At 38.5% G+C, this 19,090-nt stretch overlaps 1 protein-coding gene across 1 annotated transcript in view; it reads right to left on the bottom strand.

Moving 5' to 3' along the window:
- The window catches only part of pum (pumilio), a 415,697-nt gene that overhangs the window by 96,835 nt on the left and 299,772 nt on the right, over nt 1-19,090 (bottom strand). Inside the window, exon 12 of the mRNA XM_090386283.1 lies at nt 12,520-12,786. Coding sequence (XP_090242409.1) covers nt 12,520-12,786 — 267 coding nt within the window. The remainder of the gene's footprint in view (nt 1-12,519; nt 12,787-19,090) is intronic.

The raw sequence follows: 19,090 nt of genomic DNA, 5'->3' as shown, positions 1-19,090 counted from the left end.
AATTTTCAGAAACTTCTCTTCATTCCCATTTACGTTTTACAATGATAAAGGGAAAGCGACGAACAGAAAGTGCATGTGGTGGTAGTGCCTGGAAACGAAACAAAATTGATTTAGAAATGAAGATTAAAATGATTAAGTGCAAAGCAGAACAAAGTTTGTCATCTACTGAAAGGGAATTACGTCTCGCTGCTTCAACAGTGAATACTATTTTACAGAACAGTGCGTGTAAAAAAGAACATGTCAAAGGATGAAAGCACTTAATATTAGTGTTCAGATGCTATATCGAAGATGGAGCAGCTGTTAATAATATGGATAGAAAATCAGACTCAGAAGCGAGTTCCCCTGAGTATTCACCATTCAAGCAAAAGGAACTAGTATTTATAAAGATATTAAGCATAAGTACGGCAACCCCCAACCCAAGTTTGCGGCAAGCAACAGATGGTTTAATAGGTTCAAGCATTGCACTGGTTTCCACAACGTTAAAGTATGCGGGGAAATCACCAGTCCTGATTCTGCAGCTGCAGAGAAATTTTGTGAACTGTTGGAAAAAATTATTGATGAAGGCTGTTTCGACGCAGCAAATTTTTAACATCGACAAGACTGCTCTGTATTGCAAAAAAAAAAAAAAAAAAAAAAGCCCGGATCATAAATTGCCAAGGAAGAAAATGCAATGCCAGGTTGCAAGGCATCAAAAGATAGTGCCATGCTCTTGCTTGGGGTTAATGCAGCAGAATTAAATGCAGCAGAAGATTACAGATTAAAACCACTGCTTGTGTACCATTCTGGAAATCCTTGTGCATTTAAGGGCATCAATAAAGCCACCCTACCTGTGCATTTCCAAATGAACCAGAGAGCGTGGATAACAATTCAATCTCTTTGAAGACTGGTTGAAATGTTGCTTCATTCCTGAAGTTGAAAAAAATATTGTAAAGACAACGAAGTTCCTTTCAAGATTTTGCTTCTATTAGATAATACTCTTCGACATCTTATGCACCTAGATGATTTCAATTCGAACGTTAGAGTCATATTTCTACAGCCAAACATGATTTCACTCATCCAACTTATGGCTCAGGGTGTTATTTTGAATTTAAAAGCATACTATTTACGCTCAACTTTTGCTCAAGCATTTTCAGCAGTTTACATTAAGAGACTTTTCGAAATCTTATAATATTTACCACGCCATCTTAAACATTAATAAGGCCTGGGCGGAAATTAATAAAAGTTGTTTAAATGGCGCATGGAAGAAAATATGACCAAGGCACATAAAAGGCTTCGAAGGATTTGAAAAACACGAATCATATGAAGAGGTTACAGATACAATTGTAAAGTTTGCAGAGTTACTTCAGTTCGAGGTTGATGCCAAAAACATGGAGAAGTTAATACAGGAAGAAAAGAAGGAATTATCTAACGAAGAACTTATTGACTCACAGGCAGCGATCGTGAAAGAAGAAAATGCTGACGAAGCTCAAGATGAACCAAATGAGGAGCTGAAACGTTTCATCACCAGAGAGATGGTAATGGCATTTTGTGAAACTGAATCGGCAATGTCGAGGTTTGAGAAGATGGATCCTGACAGCAAACGATTCTTAATAGTTAAGAGAGGGGGGAATGATATGTTTGCTTGCTACAAAGAAATCTACGACGAAAAGAAAAAAGCCACTATATAGTCATCCATTAATATGTTCTTTTGTAAGGTTGAGCACCCAACCCCTTTAAATCTCCACAGCCCTCGAACTCCGCAGTGGCATACTTATCAGCTGAAGATGTCAAATCTGCCAATGATGATCGACAGATAAAACTTACTGACATTATGCTTGTCGCCTCTCTTTTTTTATAATTTTATAATTTTGAAATTTTTTTAAATTGAACGCTTTTGTAATTTTTCTTACGCATGAGATAAAAAATTGAATAAATACAATAAATAATTCTATTCACATATTCGTTGAATATTTCTTTTTTCATTCAATCAATTCAGCGAGCACAGTTGTGAATGCTGCACAAGCATGGGGGAAATTCCAACTTACGTAGTGTTCCACGGAACGCTATGTAAGTCGGGGAGTTCCTGTATATGATATCAAAATCATTTTTTGAATCCAATTCCACTGTGACCACAACATAGTATCCAATCAAATTTCTCTGCCAAGGTTTCCCCCTTAACAAATCCATGCTGTGTTTGAACTATAACTGCAGAATTGTCTACATGGTACTCCAGTGCTCCTTTACCTAGTGACTCCATATTTTCCCCATAACTTCTGTTATGGGGAAACTAACAGGTCTGTAATTACTCGTGTCACCTTTTCATCCCCTTTTGTGAACTGGGGATACATTTGCACATCTCCAGTCCACGGGGACCTCCCCTGAATCCAAGGATGTACTCATAATTTTGGCTAAGGTTTGCTTACTTTCTTTGCTATCTTCTTTAATAGGCGGATAGATTCCACCCACCCCAGTTGCCTCTCTTATAAATAACTTCTCAATTTTCTCTTCCACTTTGCTTTCAATTATTATAAAATCATTTAGCTCCCTGTTAGAGTTTTATAAGCTTCTAACCCTCCACTTTCCTACAGAATTCATGTGTGAATGTAGATGCAAAATACTCATTCAGTTTGTCAGCTACCTGAGTGGAATCATCAACTATCAAACCATCGATGTCAAGTGGACCAATTTGATTCATCCCCTTCCTTCTACGGTTTACATAAGTAAAGAATCGTTGATGTTTTTCATTGCATCATTTTCTAATGACTTCTTGTAATCAGATTTCTCTTGCCTAACCTCCTTTGTTAATTGATTACAGACCAGCTTATATCTACCATAGGCTTCTGTGTCTCCTGATAACTTTTATGCATCCCATCTCATTATTTCATCTGACATCATTTAGTCCTAAAGATTGAACAGTATTTCTTAGTTGGAGGGGCCCGACTGGTGAGTACGGGCTTGGCACACCCAGGGTCCTGAGCTGAATACCATCATTCTTCTCTTTTTTGGCAATTCCCTTCTACTCCTGACTCTTGCTCTCTTTCCAAGGGTTAACTTGAAATTTTTTTTTGGATGGTACAGCATAAGTCCCAGGCTTCCCTTGCACCATATGGCTAATAATAATAATAATAATAATAATAATAGAATGTGGTGCAGGATAAAGTCACTCGCGTTCAGGCCTTAGGCAGAGGGGGTCGGTTCGAAAAGTTGGAGAGTCACCCGAGCAAGGCAATGGAGCAAGTGGCACTGTCCCCCCCGTAAGGCTACCACAAGAAAAGGGCAAGACCATCCAGCAACACCAACTGGAAGTGTTTTCTGCGCAACTGCACTAATGATCACCCAGGAAGGAAAAAAACGCCAAAGAATGAAGTGGAGCATTGAAACGAATACATACATCATGCGAGCATACTATGAAATAACCAGGCTAGAGACCGATATGACATGAAATGTACAGATCCCGACTACATACCAAGTGCTTGGAGCGATACCCGGATATTCAGGTCACCGAACAGTGATTAGTAGACCAAAGAAGGACCATCGTCACGAAGAACCTAATAGCTCCTGCCATCTTGGAAAAAATCAAGCAGGATGCCAGCGATCTGCTACAAAAGCACAAATCATCATCATCATCATCATCAGCCATTTTCAATCCACTGCAGGATGAAGGCCTCTCCAGCAACTTTCCAGCTCCTTCTGTTTTGAGCACTGGCCATCCATTTACTACTCAAAAACTCATGAATTTCATCTATCCATATCCGCCTTTGTCTTCCAGGTTTTCTTCTAGCTCCTCTCGAGTACCATTCTGTTATTTTCTTAGTCCATCTGTCATCATGTCTTCGAGCTATGTGTCCTGCCCAGGACCATTTTAGTTCTTTAGTTTTGATAAGAATGTCCTTTACTTGAGTTTGCTGCCTAATCCATGTGTTTCTCTTCTTATCTAACAGTCTGATTCCCAATATGATTCGTTCCATTCTTCGCTGTGTGGTTCTCAGCTTCTCTTCCATTCTTTTGGTGAGTGCCCAAGTTTCACTTCCATAAGTCATGGTGGGGAGTATACATTGGTCCATTATTTTACGTTTCAGACAAAATGGGATATTGCTCTTCAGTATGTGACTATATTTCCTGAATGCTATCCATCCAAAATTTATTCTTCTCTTGACTTCCAGCCATTTATCATTATTACAGCTAATAACTTGTCCCAGATAAGTATATGATTCCACCTTTTCAATTACTGCTCCTTCAATCATTATTTCCCTTTCTGTGGCATACTTGTTCATCATTACTTTTGTTTTAGACATATTCATCTTTAGTCCAAAATCCTTACTAGCTGTGCATAACTGATTAAGATTTTCCTCTAATTCTTTGGGATCATGGCTTATGACCACAATGTCATCTGCAAATCGCAAATGGTTTAGGTACTCTCCGTTCACATTGACTCCTTTCTGCGACCAGTCTAATCTTCTGAAAGCTTCCTCAAGGGCAGCAGTAAACAGCTTCGGAGATATTGTGTCTCCTTGTCGAACTCCTTTCTCAATTTTAAATTTGCTACTGTCTTTGTCTAGTCTAATAAAGGAGGTAGCACTCTCGTATATTTTCTTCAAAATCATAATATATGGGGTATCAATGCCTTGTCTTTCCAGTGCCCGAAACATTGCCTTATGCTGTATGGAGTCAAATGCCTTTTCATAATCCACAAATGCCAGGCATAATGGTGTTTTATATTCATTTGCTTTCTCCATTAGCTGTGATATTACATGAAGGTGATCCATAGTTGAGAATCCTGTCCTAAAGCCAGCTTGCTCTTTCGGTTGATTCTCATCCAGTATTCTTTCTAATCTGTTAGTAATGACCCTTGTGAACAACTTGTAGATGTGGGATAACAAGCTAATTGGTCTATAATTTTCAATTTCTGATTTATCTCCTTTCTTATGCGGCAAAACTATGATTGCATTATTCCACTGCTTAGGCATCACACCTTTTCTAATGCACTTTGTGAAGAGCCTTGCCAGTTTTTGTGTTATGTCTCTTCCTCCCAATTTTAACAACTCTACAGTAACTTCATCTTCCCCCGGGGCTTTCTGATTCTTCATTTTCTTCAATGCATGTTCTACCTCATCAGGAAGAATATCGGGTATGTCGTATGTGTTGCTACTTTGCAATCCATCTTCCCCACTGCTGGCATCATTCCCCTGCTCCTTGTATAATTCTCTATAGTAGTCTTCTGCTATTTGAATTATGCCTTCTCTGCTGTTTATAAGTACACCATCGCTATTCTTCAGTTTCAGTATCATTTGTCTTTCTGTATTACTGCTCATGGCTGCTGATTTAAATCCTTTGTTTTCCCTTAATGCTTGTTCTACTTTTCTTGTGTTAAATCTTCTTATGTCCTCTCTGAGTCTCTTTCTAATGGCTTTGCATAACTCAGTATACTCAATTTTCTCCCTGTCAGTGTTTTTCTTGCTTTTCATTTGTCGTCTTCGGTTCATCATGACAAGTGTTTCTTGACTAATTACAAAAGCACAAAGAATATGGTCAATATGGAACCAGAGGGGGAACAGCAAGAAGAAATACAAACCCAGAATAGCTGAAGTGTAAAGAGACAACATCATGCTATCCAGAATAGAAGACGAGTGCAAGAAGGCCCTAACAGAATTCGAAGGAATGGACCCCACAAGAACCCACGTGATAACTAAGCAGAGGCTAAATAAAATCCTACGGAGAGTAACAGACCACCTCAATTGGCAAATAATGCCACATTACCTTGATAACAATGGTGCAACGCTGGAGGCTATCCACACAGCCATATACTGTGCTGCCATAGCAGCCACTACAATTAGTGGAAAAGAAACGAGAGACCAGCAGCAGAAGAACAGAAAACAGAAGGAACCGCCAGCTTGGAGAAAAAGACGTCAGCAGAAGACAGAAGAATTAAGAGTCAAGATAGGTCAGTTGACCCAGTACCAACAGGGTAATAGAAGTAAGAAATTAATTGGAAAGGTGAAGAGCATCCTCAAGAGAGACAGCATGAACAGTAAACATGAGACCAGAAATCAGAGAATAGGAGAATACTTAGACACACTGAAGCAGAACCTCCTCGCACTCAGCAAGAGACTACACCGATACACAGAGAGCTGCCACAGGAAAACAAACAACTGAATCTTCGATGAGGACCAAAGAGCTTTCAACAGGAAACTGCGTGAACATGAGAAAGCAGGAAATGGACCACGAGAAGAGGACGATCAAAGAGTTCTGGGGAAATATCTGGAGCAGTGAAGTAAGACGTAACAGCAGAGCACCCTGGATAGAAGTAGAATGGAAGAAAACCAATCACATAAAAGAGATGAGAAAGTGGGAGATTTGAGAAGTAAAACAGTCGACCAGGAACACCCACAACTGGCGAATCCCGGGAACTGATAATATCCACAACTACTGGTACAAGAAGCTCACCTGCACACACACAAGCACCTAGCAGAGCAGTTCACTTGAATGATAAGGCACTTGGAAACAATCCCGAAGTTTCTCACTGAAGGAGTCACATATCTGAAGCCTAAAGATGAAGATACAAGACACCCGGCGAAATACAGACCAATCACATGCCTCCCAACGATGTACAAGATCCTCACCAGCTGTATAACTAAGAAGAAATCAGACTACTTAGAGAGTCAGAACGTAATGGTCGGACAGCAGAAAGGATGCAAGCAGAGGAGCAAAGGATGCAAGGAGCAATTAACCATGAATGCCACTGTTATGGAGCAAGCCTTGAAGAAGCACCGCAACCTATACATGGCCTACATCGATTACCGCAAGGCATTCGACTCCGTACCTCATAGCTGGCTAAGAGAGACCATGAAGATCTACAAGGTCAATACGATAGTGCCAAACTTCCTAGGAGCAACAATGGCAAAAGGGAGTACCACCATTAAGGTCAAGAACATCACAACCAGGCCAATTCCCATTAGAAGAGGACTCTTTCAGGGAGATGCTCTGAGCCCACTATGGTTCTGTCTAGCACTCAACCCGCTATCCACCATGCTCAGACAGCAAGTATGGATATAACCTCAAAGAAGGAAGAAAGAACCTGTACACCCTCACCCACCTGATGTACATGGATGACATCAAGCTCTACGGGGGAACCGAGAAGCAATTCCAGCAACTACTCCGGATCACCGAAGAATTCAGCAAGGACATCAGGGTGGAATTTGGTCTAGAAAAATGCAAGACACACACACTGCACCAGGGAAAATTAGTTGGCCGAAACTACCAACTGCTGACTGGTAAAGAGATTGAAGCTATGACAGAAGGAGAGACCTACAAATATCTAAGGTCGATACAGGCTAAGCAGTTGGAACACAAGGAAATCAAGAAGTGCTTGACCGAAAAATATCATCAGAGACTTAGAAGCCTGCTGAAAGCAAAATTAAATGGAGGGAACACAGTTAAAGCCATAAACACCCATGCAGCTCCAGTAATAACATACACATTCAGGGCCATAGATTGGACTAACACGAGCTAGAAGATATCATGCAAAAGACAAGGACAATGATGACCAAGAGTCAGCAACATAACCCGAAGTCAGCAGTGGAGAGAAAAATAATACCTCAGAAAGAGGGTGGAATGGGCCTGATAGACCTGAGGGAACAACAGAAAACAGCGATAGTTAACCTGAAGGATTACTTCGAGAACAACATAGCACCACTCCACCAGGCCACAAGGAAGATAGATAAGTGGTATACCCCACTCAACCTAAGCGAGGAAATCCCTCCGGCCCAAATGGTACAAGAAACAAAGATAGAAAGATGTGCAAAGAAGACACTACAATGACCTCCATCAAGATCACATCGCTTCCAATGCATGGCTCACAAGCGGGACGCTCTTCCCCAAGAGTGAAGGATTCATGCTGGCCATCCTAGACCAGGTAATCAACACCAGAAACTACAGAAAACACATCTCAAAAGAGCCTGGAATGTCAGATGACACATGTCAATGATGCCACCTGGCATCATAAACAATCCAACACATCACCACGGGGGTGCAAGGTGATCAACCAGACTGAATACACTCATAGACACGACCAGGTAGCCAGGATAATACATCAGAAGCTAGTGAGGAAATACCAATTGACCAAAGGAAGTGTACCACACTACAAGTACGAACCCCAGGCAGTACTAGAGACCCGAATCCACAAGCTGTACTGGGACCGCACCATAATAATGGATAAGACCATCCCGCACAACAGACCGGACATAACCGTTGTGGACAAGATGGAAAAGGCTACCTACCTGATTGACATAGCGGTGCCGAACACCAGCAATGTCCAGAAAACCCATGAGGAAAAAAATAGGAACTACACGAACCTAACACATGAGATCAAGGAGATGTGGCATATGCAGGAAGTATCAACCATCCCAATCATCATGTCAACAACTGGTCTGTAATCAAGTCACAAGAGAGATTCGGCAAAAGAAGGCAGATTACGAGAAATCATTGGCAAATGTTGCAGAGAAAAACAGCAAAGACTTCTTTACTTATGTAAACTATAGAAGGAACGGGATGAATCGGGTTGGTCCACTTGATATTGACAGTTTAATTGTTGATGATTCTGTTCAGGTTGCTGACAAACTGAATTAGTATTTTGCATCTGCATTCACACATAAATTCTGTAGGGAATGGAAGGCCAGAAGCTTATTAAACTCTAACAGACAGCTAAATCATTTTGTAATAACTGAAAGCAAAGTGGAGGAGAAAGTGTTGAAGTTAAACATAAGAAGGGCAACTGGAGTGGATGGGATCTAACAAGTTATATATAAAAGGAGGTAAACAAACCCTTAGCCACAATTATGAGAGCATCCTTTGATTCAGGGGAGGTCCCCATGGACTGGAGATGTGAAAATGTATCCCTAATCCAAAAGAGGAGCAAAAGTTGACACAAGTAATTACAGACTTATTAGTTTAACATCTGTTCTGGAGAAAATAATGGGAGTCACTGGTAAAAGAAGCATTTTGGGATCATCTAGACAAAACTGCAGTTATACTTTAGACACAGCATAGGTTTGATAGTGGGAAATCTTGTCTGACAAATTTAATTGGACACTATGATGTAGTCACAAAGGAACTGGATGCAAAAAAAATTAAAAAAAAATGATATTGATAATATACTTGTATTTCAGGAAAGCTTTTGATACTGTTTCAAGTGGAAGTGCAAGTACAAGCTGGAGCAGTATGGCATTAAAGGCAAGTTGCTACAATGGATAAAAGGATGGTTGAGTGGGAGAAGACAGAGAGTTGTAATCAATGGACACTACCCTTCATGGAATAATGTTATTAGTTGAGTTTCCCAGGGGTCCTTGTTGGGTCCATTTTCCCCCTTGTATTTATCAATGGTATTGATGAATGATATTGACACAGGCTTAATGTCCAAGTTTGCAGACAATATGAAGGTTGGCAGAGTTGTTAATGATACTAATGACAGTATGTCACTGCAACAGGATCTAGAAAAGTTGAGCAGATGGGCTAAGAGGTGGCAACTGAAGTTTAACATTTACAAATGTAAATTACTGCGTATGGTTAGCATTAACGCAAGAGTAACATATAAACTGAGCATTACTATACTCAGGTTAGCGGAGAATGAAAAAGACCTGGGGGGTAATTGTGCAATCAGATATGAAGCTTTCCGAGCAGTGCAGACAGGGTGAAGAGTAGCTCATGGAGTTTTGTCAATGATACGTAGGAATTTTGCTAGCAGGGATAAGGAGGTTATTATCCCCTTATATAAGGCAATTGTCAGGCCACACCTTGAGTACTAATACAGGTCTGCAGGCCTCATTTTAGGAAGGATGTAGAGCTGCTGAAACGAGTACAGAGAAGGGCAACCAGATTGGTAACAAAGGACTGTTCTTACGAAGCAAGGCTTAAGTTTTGCAAATTGCAGAGTCTGTAGACTAGGCACCTGCAAGGTGATCTGATTGAGGTGTATAAAGGCCTTTATACACCTCAAAAATGGTTTAAGCAAGCTCAATGATGGTGGGATTCTTTCTCAGATTATGCATCTAAGGGGCACAATTCAAATTGAGAAAAGACAACTGTAGAACAGATGTTGTGGAAATTTGTCTTTAGCCAGTACGTGGTTGATTGCTGGAACAAATTTCCATCTGCTGTTGTTCCAACAGCTTAAATAAATTCAAGGCTGAACTAGGCAAACTTTTGGTGTGAATGGATGAGTGAAACGGGGAAGGGGTTTTTTTTTTGGCTGCTATATAAGCTTGCTTTTTTGCATCAAATGCCTCTACTAATGCTAATATGTTTACAAAAGTGGCTTGATTATGTAAACTTAGCCATTCCTTGTTACATCTTTGGTACTGTACTGTAAATTCATTCCACTATAAATAATGTCTTAATAAGGAAGTGTATTAGCTACAAGAAAATAACAATCGCAGAGGATTACCTTTCAAGAACTTGAAAAGCAAGTATGAAAAATTCCATGGAATTTGTTGGAAGTTGTGTGTTGAGGAACTTCTTGGGTTTAAAAAGATAAGCAACAACATATATTTATTGTAAAAATATATATGCAATAAATTTCAAATATCCTGGCATAATTCATGTCTTTCTAACAATAAGACTGATATTAAAATTTTAAACATCTTTGTGCTTTAAAGGTCGATTCACATGCTATAATATTCTGAATTTTCGATAATTTTCTCATGTATCTCGTAAACTCCACAATAATTGGTAGACAAAACTTTCTGAAAAATAGCAATACTTTCTTAATAGAATTCCATTTTATTCTACATAGTCATGATTCATTGAGATATTTATCATAGTACTCCAGCTGAAATTCATAACTACTTATTACATAACCGAGAGTTTACATATGCTCAATTTTTCCTACATTCTATTAATATTTTAGAAATAAACAAGGAGTTACACCTTTTATTCAGTCGGTAGGATTTCTTCTTTACCAATTCTCCTTATGCGAATAAATTACGAAATGATACGTTAAAACAAGATTACATAATTTAAAATAATATAAAACTCATAATGTGGTCCTCACTCACTATTGACACACGGGCAGTCCAGCACACCAGGATCACAGTGGTGAACTCCAACCCGACCCCAAAAATATCAAACCCCATATGCAACCTTTAGTGAAGGAAGACATTTTGTCATAAACACGAATTTAAAATAAGAATGAAATACGGTCCATTCCGGTTATTTGGGACACATCGAGACTAGTGCATTTTGGCCCGATTAAGCGGCTGCACCAATTATCCTAAATTTCGCGTAAATAGTTAAAAATACAATGTATTTTTTTCATAAACACGAATTTAAAATAAGAATGAAATACAGTCCATTCCGGTTATTTGGGACACATCGAGACTAGTGCATTTTGGCCCGATTAAGCGGCTGCACCAATTATCCGAAATTTCGCGTAAATAGTTAAAAATACAATGTATCTCCCCCCCCCCCCCCGTTTACAATTGGTTCACTGTACAATCAAATCACGTTACAACAGACTCACCATAGTAAAGTACCGTTCACTACATGATGTGCAGTAAGCGCCGGTCATTGTGATCACATTTGTGAATTGAATTTTAATTCTATTAAACAGCGATTTTAATTAGGGAAAATAGGAGGAATATTATCCACATGCTATAAAAGCAAAGATATATTAAGCACAAATTTACCCTTTATTACCTTACCAATTAAAAAATTAAATGACGTGAAAATTGGAAGAATTAATACGTACTGTAATATGTATACAAACTAGTTGACATTTCTGTTCACTGACATTTGTGGGTGGGGGTTAAAATTTAAAACAGTAAAAAGATAAGCAATCAATAACAAAGAACATGGCACACACAAATTGCAAGTGAGAACCGAGTAACGAGTTACAAAGCTTCAAAAATAGGAATGAAGAGAAGATCTGAAAATTAATTTTTTTATATGATTGAAGATTTCACGGAAGTGTAAACACATTTCACCATAAGAACTCACAGAATTCCAGCTGTCGATATTATCACAAATTCAGTAAGATTAAGTTTACTGTCCATTTATGATAGATTTCACTAACAGAAAAGCCCAATAAACAGGGGTCTGCTAATTGTTTTTATTGTTTTATGGTTGTGACCTCCAGAATTTCAACTGAACCACGTGGTACTGTCGGAGACAATCGTAGGGTGCTGCGGTCTCCTGCCCCGATTAAACGGCATGCTGTCCCAATTAAGCGAAGTAAACCCTGGCTATTTTCTCGATTGGTTTCTGTTTTTTAAGATTTGCCCCAAATAAACGGCTGCCCCGATTAACCGGTGGTCCAAATAACCTGAATCCACTGTACTATTAAAATGAGATAAACGTGTGATGAAACAATGCATTTAAAATCCACTAAAAATTTATAAGATTCCGAACATACACGCTTCGTTAGTTTCATTTCACCCTGTGAACATGACACTTGTCGAAAAGTTTTAGTCTGCTTAAGGGAGGAATTTTTAATGGATTTTAAAACTGATGCAAACTTTTAAAACTTAATGAAAAGAAAGCAATATTTACCAAGATTTAAGTTGCCTGTTGATCCATTTAGTGATGGTGGAGGTGTCAAACTCTGACTGGGAGGTAACATTCCTATGGGACCTGGTCCAGGTGATGCTGTAACAGCTCCTAGAGGGCCATAAAACTGACCACTTTTTGGAGCTGCAACTTGTCGAGAAAACTGACTGTCAATTCCGGCTGAATAACTGGCAGCAGCTGCACCACCAAGGGGTGTTTCTCTACGTTCAAATGAATCACGCCGTGGAGAGCCAGCATTCCCTCCCATTCCTAGAAGATGCACAAAATTAAGCACTTCAAAAAAGCATGGTATACTATATGAGAGTCAAGTAAAGGAAAGTAACAAACACACACACAATATCAAGTCACGTAACTCAAATTGAGCATATATTTTTTTTAACAAAATTCATTGCTTTTTGTTTAAAACGCAGATAGTTTTGTGATCTCACTGTCAATTTTTTTTTTATCTCACTTTGAATTTTTAAAACTCCATAACATTATTCTTTTTTTTTTAACAGTGCTCACAAAAGAATAGTAGCAACCTCCATAAACAATCATATGCATGTGATTTCAGTCATTCAACACATCACATTAACGTCTTAACGGGACAGGACAGAAATATATTAAGAATGAAATACACAAGAGAGTAAAACATTAAAGTTTAAAACAAGGTACGAATCTAATTATGAATAACTAATAGGAGAATAATAAAGCTTTAGAAAACAAACCAAGTTACAGTAATATAAGGTAGTCCAATAGATGAAAAAAAAAAAAAAATCTTCACTGATTCCCTTTCTTAAAATTTAATGGAAACTTTCTGTTAGTGGGTGATTGTTTTTTTAAAGGAGCATATTAGAGAGGCAACAAGAGCAAATAATACTCGATCTGATTATCAGCAACTTAATCTTCATGCATTAAGAAATACTAGTTAGTAGTGATCATAATGTATTGATGTGGGATCAAGATATCACAACTGTTAAGAGTAATGGGAAGGGATTTTGCTTAAATAAAGGTGATTAATGTGGTCTTCAACAGTTTTTAAATTTCTTTCAATGGGAATGACTGATGATGTTACCGACTGCAAATTCTACATGGGAGGTATTCAGGGAAGTAAACACAGATATTAGTATTACTAATCCCCCTCCACCAACAAAGAGATATTGTTCAAGGTTCACACCTAACTAGTTGCCACATGAAATGATGAGACTGAGGGCAGAGAAGAAAAATGTGTAGAGTGATTATAAATTAGAAGAGGTTGTTGTTATTTGGTTCTTAGGAGCATTAGCAACTAAGGCCATATTGCTACCAGGATATACAGTGGTCATTCCCTGACCTTTCTGCATCCTCTGTATTTGATGGTCACGGGCTCGAACCCCATTCTAATCAAGAAGAATGTGTTACGCACTGCTGCTCCTGCCCACCTGGCTACAGAGGCATCATAAATTAAGAAGAGGACAGGGAATCCTAGAGTAGGTAAAAACTAGGTCACTAAGGGGGGCAAGCTAAGACAGATTATGAAAAGTTGTTGACTAAAGAATGCAAAGAAAAGTAACAAAGAATTCTTTGCCTATGTTAACACCAGAAGGAAAGAGATGAACATTAATTAATGCCTCTCTGGGAAGCGTTAATTATTCAAAGTAGTGCAACACCTAGGCAACTCATCGTGAAGATATAATAAATATGAGATATAATAAAACGATGCATGCATACTACCTGGGTAATAGAAATGATGGAGATGCATTACCCATGCTTAAATACCCTTTTCATACTCTTTGACATTTACTCAAGAAATATATCTAGATTATTTGCCCAGTAGATACAAATGACATAACTATTGATGATTACTTCTGCTCGGGTTGCTGACAACCCAAATAAATATTTTGTTTATCCACATTCACACATGAAAAAGATCTAAGATTTATTATTATTATTAGCCATATAGTGCAAGAGAAAGAAAGAAATCACCAAAAAAGAGAAGAATGATGATATCCAGCGGCTCGGGACCCTGGGTGTGCCAAGCCCATACTCACCAGATGTATGGCCCTGGGGTTAAATTCTTTTGTTATACCCAGAAGATTCATTTATCTTCTGGATATAACACCAAGTTATACCAGGAAGATAAATGATTTTGTTATATATGAGAAGAAAATAGAGGAGAAATTGCTAAAAGTTATATAAAATCCAGTTATATAAAAAGCAGCAGAAAAGAGGTAGGCAAAACTTCCAGTCCATAATTATTTATGAGAGCATCCTTGAATTTCCGCTGATTTTGTTAAGATCGGCACAATTCAGTAGGTGCCTACAAACTTGAGGGGTGCAAATGTCTCTCCTAAATAAGGTGAATCAAATAGCGATTTGAAAAAATTATAAACCTCTAATCTTGACTTCTATTATAGGGAATATAATGGAGTTAATGGATGAAATACAGCAGGATCATCTTAACAGGAATTGAATTACATAGAAACTACAGCATGGATTTGTTAAGGAGAATCAAATTCTTTGACAAATCTAATTGGCTACCATGATGCAATAACAAATAAACCAAATGCAAAAAATAAACTTGATATAAACTTAGATGTCAGTAAAGTTTTTGACACCATTCCACATGGAAAACTGCTGTAGAAATTGGAGCAGTGTGGTATTAGGGGCAAGTTTCTGTTATAGATAAGGTGATGTTTGAGTGGCAGAAGATGGAGGGTGGTTATAAATGAGCACGGTCCTTTGTTGACTACAGTGGAGTCATTCAACATTGTGTGCTGGGCCTTCCAACATGGGAATTAAAAAATTAGTGATATGGGTATGAAAGAGTACTGCTACAGTGCTAAAAATTTCTGTACTTAATGTATAGCACTTGGTAACTCACCAGGTTTAATGCAGTTTCAATAACACTGTTTTTTTAATTACAGTCCGGAAATCAATTGATGTGCAGTCATCCAGTATTTAGAAAAACTGGGATTAACAGCAAAGGGCATGTCAGGATATGGTTGCAACACTGGAGGAGGATGACCATTCCTATTTGATGGTTAAGAAGTTGGTAACAGAAACAAGCGTGGGACTGCCTAAAACAGTGGTTTTCAACCGGGGTGCCATATCTTTTGGATTTAAGTTAGTTAAAACTTTTTTTTTTTTTAATTTTTTTTTTTTTTTATTTATTTCATTATAAAAAAGGTGTATGGTTTCCATTGTACGGTGCCGACCGGGCTAGCTGGGTGGGTAAAGCGCCTGCCTGGCAACCCAAAGATTGCGGGTTCGAATCCCGCCTCGGGCTTGGATCAAAGTACTGCAAAAACCTTGGGAGGTTCATTATGGCCACAGAAGCCAATGCGCCAATAACTACAAGGAAAAAAAAAAAAAAAAAAAAAAAAAAATCCATTGTACCGTATCGTTTTAATTTTGTAATGATTTTTAATTGATATTTCTTTAGTACCTCTATATAAAGAATAAAATTATTATATAAGTATATATAATTTGTAATTTTGTTTCTAATTATATTATTGTAGTAACTATCATATAACATATATTTAAAAACAGAGAGAGAGAGAGTATCGGATTATTAAAATGTCTAAAACCACTGTGTTAGGTATTTCTTTTGGCCAGGGGTGCCGTGAAACGAGAAAGGTCGGGAACCTCTCGTCTAGAAGGTGACCAATGCTGTGGATAACAAACAACATCCATCACTCCAGAAGTTGCTGAACCTCGGTCTAATCAAGAAGCGTGTGCTATGCACTGCTGCTCCTGCCCACCTGGCTACGGAGGCGCCTCGTAGTAGTGGTGGCATGTGATGCAAGAAAGCAAGTGTATGGGCTCATGCAGCATCAGCCAAAAAAAAAAAAAAATTCACCCAACCATTCCCTTGAAATGTTTATCCAGTTCCTCCTTAAATTTATTTAACCTATCAACTTCACCAACAACAAATGGAAGTTTGTTCAAGCAATTAACCACCCACTGGCTAAAGGCAAATTTCCGCACATCTATTCTACATGTCTTTCCTTAATCATGACAGACCGTTGACAGTTCAACCAAATTTCCTTGCAAGGTTTGTGACCACAGATACGATGAGGATCCATCATTTTCATTCAGAAACAGTGAAACAGTCCAAACAAAGGCAAGTAAATTGCTTCTGCTGGCAAGACACTGGCACTGGTTTTTTTGGAATGCTGATGCAGCTTTGCAAGTGGATTACCCTTGAAAAGGCGTGACAGCCACAGAGTCATATTGCACAGACCTATGCGAGGCATATTCATGGAAACATCAAAGAAAAAATGCCAAGAACATCTCACCAAAGGAGTCTTATTCCATCAGTGCAACATGCCTACTCACAAGCCCATTGTTGCCAGGTTATATTGCATGGGTACAGCTTTCAAATCTTGGGCCATCCTCATGTTCACCAGGTCTAGGCTTTCACCTATTTCCTCTTTAAGACTCTTTAAATGCCCCTCATACTGTTTACAACTATTAATTATACCAGTGAAGGCATATCAAGCTTACTGTCTAAGTTTGTGGATGTTACAAAGGTTGGCAGGGTGGCTAATGACAGGAATCAAGGCACACTACTTGCAAGTAGTGTGCCTTGACCTGGTACTAGTAGTACTAGACCTGGTGAACATCCTCATGTTCACCAGGTCTAGTACTAGGCTTTCACCTATTTCCTAATTTTAACAAGTACCTCGCTGACAGCCATTTTTCCCAATGACGGCAACATCATTGCTGCAGTACCTGGAGGCCCAAGAGAAAACTTTCATCCCAGATGGAACCATCAAATTCAGCATCAGCCGCAAAAGTGTACTGACTCCAGATGGAACTATGTTGAAAAGTGACTTGTTACTAGACTCTTTAAATGCCCCTCATACTGTTTACAATTATTAATGATACCAGTGAAGACATATCAAGCTTACTGTCTAAGTTTGCGGATGTTACAAAAATTGGCAGGGTGGCTAATGGCAGGAATCAAGGCACACTACTGTACGTAAGACTTAAAATAGGCATATGGCCTAAGAAGTAGAAACTGAGGTTTCACATTGGTAAATGCAAGGTAATGAATATGGGCAGCAATGATCCATGAATAACATACCAATTAGTGGTCCAACCAAGAAAAAGAGGAAAAGAAACAATGCACATTATCCCACTCCACATTCTATAGTGCCAAATCACATTAGGTTGAGAATGAACATTGGAGACAGGGCTGGCTCAAGGGTATATGGCACGCCAGAGCCACACTGACTTATGGCACCCCTCTCCAACTAATGTGAAAATTTTAATTTTTTAGAATAATTAATTTTACCAATTTGTGCCAAGGTTTAGGGGACGTTGGCACTCCTAGGCCAGTGACTACCTGGCATTACCCTGAAGCAGCCCTGATTGGAGAAAAATCCCAATGCTGAAGAGTTTTTGGGAGGTTTATATCTTTTTGCAGATAAGTTTTTTCTATTATTCTGACTATACATTATGCATTTGGTAGATAAAGTGGAGGAGGACAGGCATAGAAGGAATGAAATTTTTCAATAGGCATACACAAGAAAATGACCAGTTACTTACTCAACATGGCCTCCATTTTGTCTAATTCTTCCACAAATTTACTCAAACTGTAGAAGGAAGTTTATTATAACAATTACTCTCTGACTGTGTGCAAATTTTCATACATCGATCCTGCAACTATCCTTTTCCAATTTAAATGAATGTCCCTTGTGCACATAGTCAGTAATGATGCAATGAGAATTTAGTTCAAGCAATCCACTCAAAGCCATTATTTTCATTTCAACAAGGTATTCTCACAGCTGTATAGTTTGCATATGATACAATTTACAGTACTGAATTCTTTCTTTGTAAAAGTACCTTATTTACCTTGAACAAACTTGTTGCCTCTTCTCTGCACCTATTCCAAAATCCAAATAATTTCCAAAATGAATTTCTAGACTTCTATACAGTAATTAAATGCAGCATAACAACTGCTTTATACAGTGGGATAATCACCTTATGCTGTTCATAAAATCCCTTTATATAAATTTAACAGAACCCCATGAGCTGTCCTAGCAGCTTGTTTACAGTAATCAGAGAACTACATATTGGAGTGTACAATTACACTTGGACCTTTCTTGTTCTTCACTACCTTGCATGAGGTAGCACCCAATTGGTATGTTATTCTGGAGTTACTGCTACCCAAATGCAGTAACCCCAGAATAAACCTCAACTGCCACTGCTCAGCACATCTTCCCAGTAGGTTTAGGTCTTGGAGTAGCATACTTTGATTGCATATTAACTAGCCTGCCAACCATTTTCAATGGTTGGCAGGGTAAGCTAGTTTCACAGTCGGCAGTCTGTTAGTATGAGATGACATCTATAATATCACTAGTAATGATACGGCATTCTAGGTATCTAGAATGCCATAGCAGAAAGAATATAATACTTTGTTTGAAATACAGTACTAAAATGATAAAGTTGGAACTGATTAAAAGAATTACACAAGTAAGGATATAATCCGATAAATATACCACAGAAAGCAGTCACATTATTTTGCATTTCCTGCTGCACCAGTGCAAATGGACATCACTGGGTCTAAACATGAATGAGCTAACAT

This window comes from Mastigoproctus giganteus, chromosome 12 (genome assembly GCF_048544385.1).
Source record: "Mastigoproctus giganteus isolate SK-2022 chromosome 12, ASM4854438v1, whole genome shotgun sequence".
Classification (NCBI taxonomy): Eukaryota; Metazoa; Arthropoda; class Arachnida; order Uropygi; family Thelyphonidae; genus Mastigoproctus; species Mastigoproctus giganteus.
Note: the sequence above shows the minus strand (reverse complement) of the source record. Positions and strands in the feature narration are given on the sequence as shown.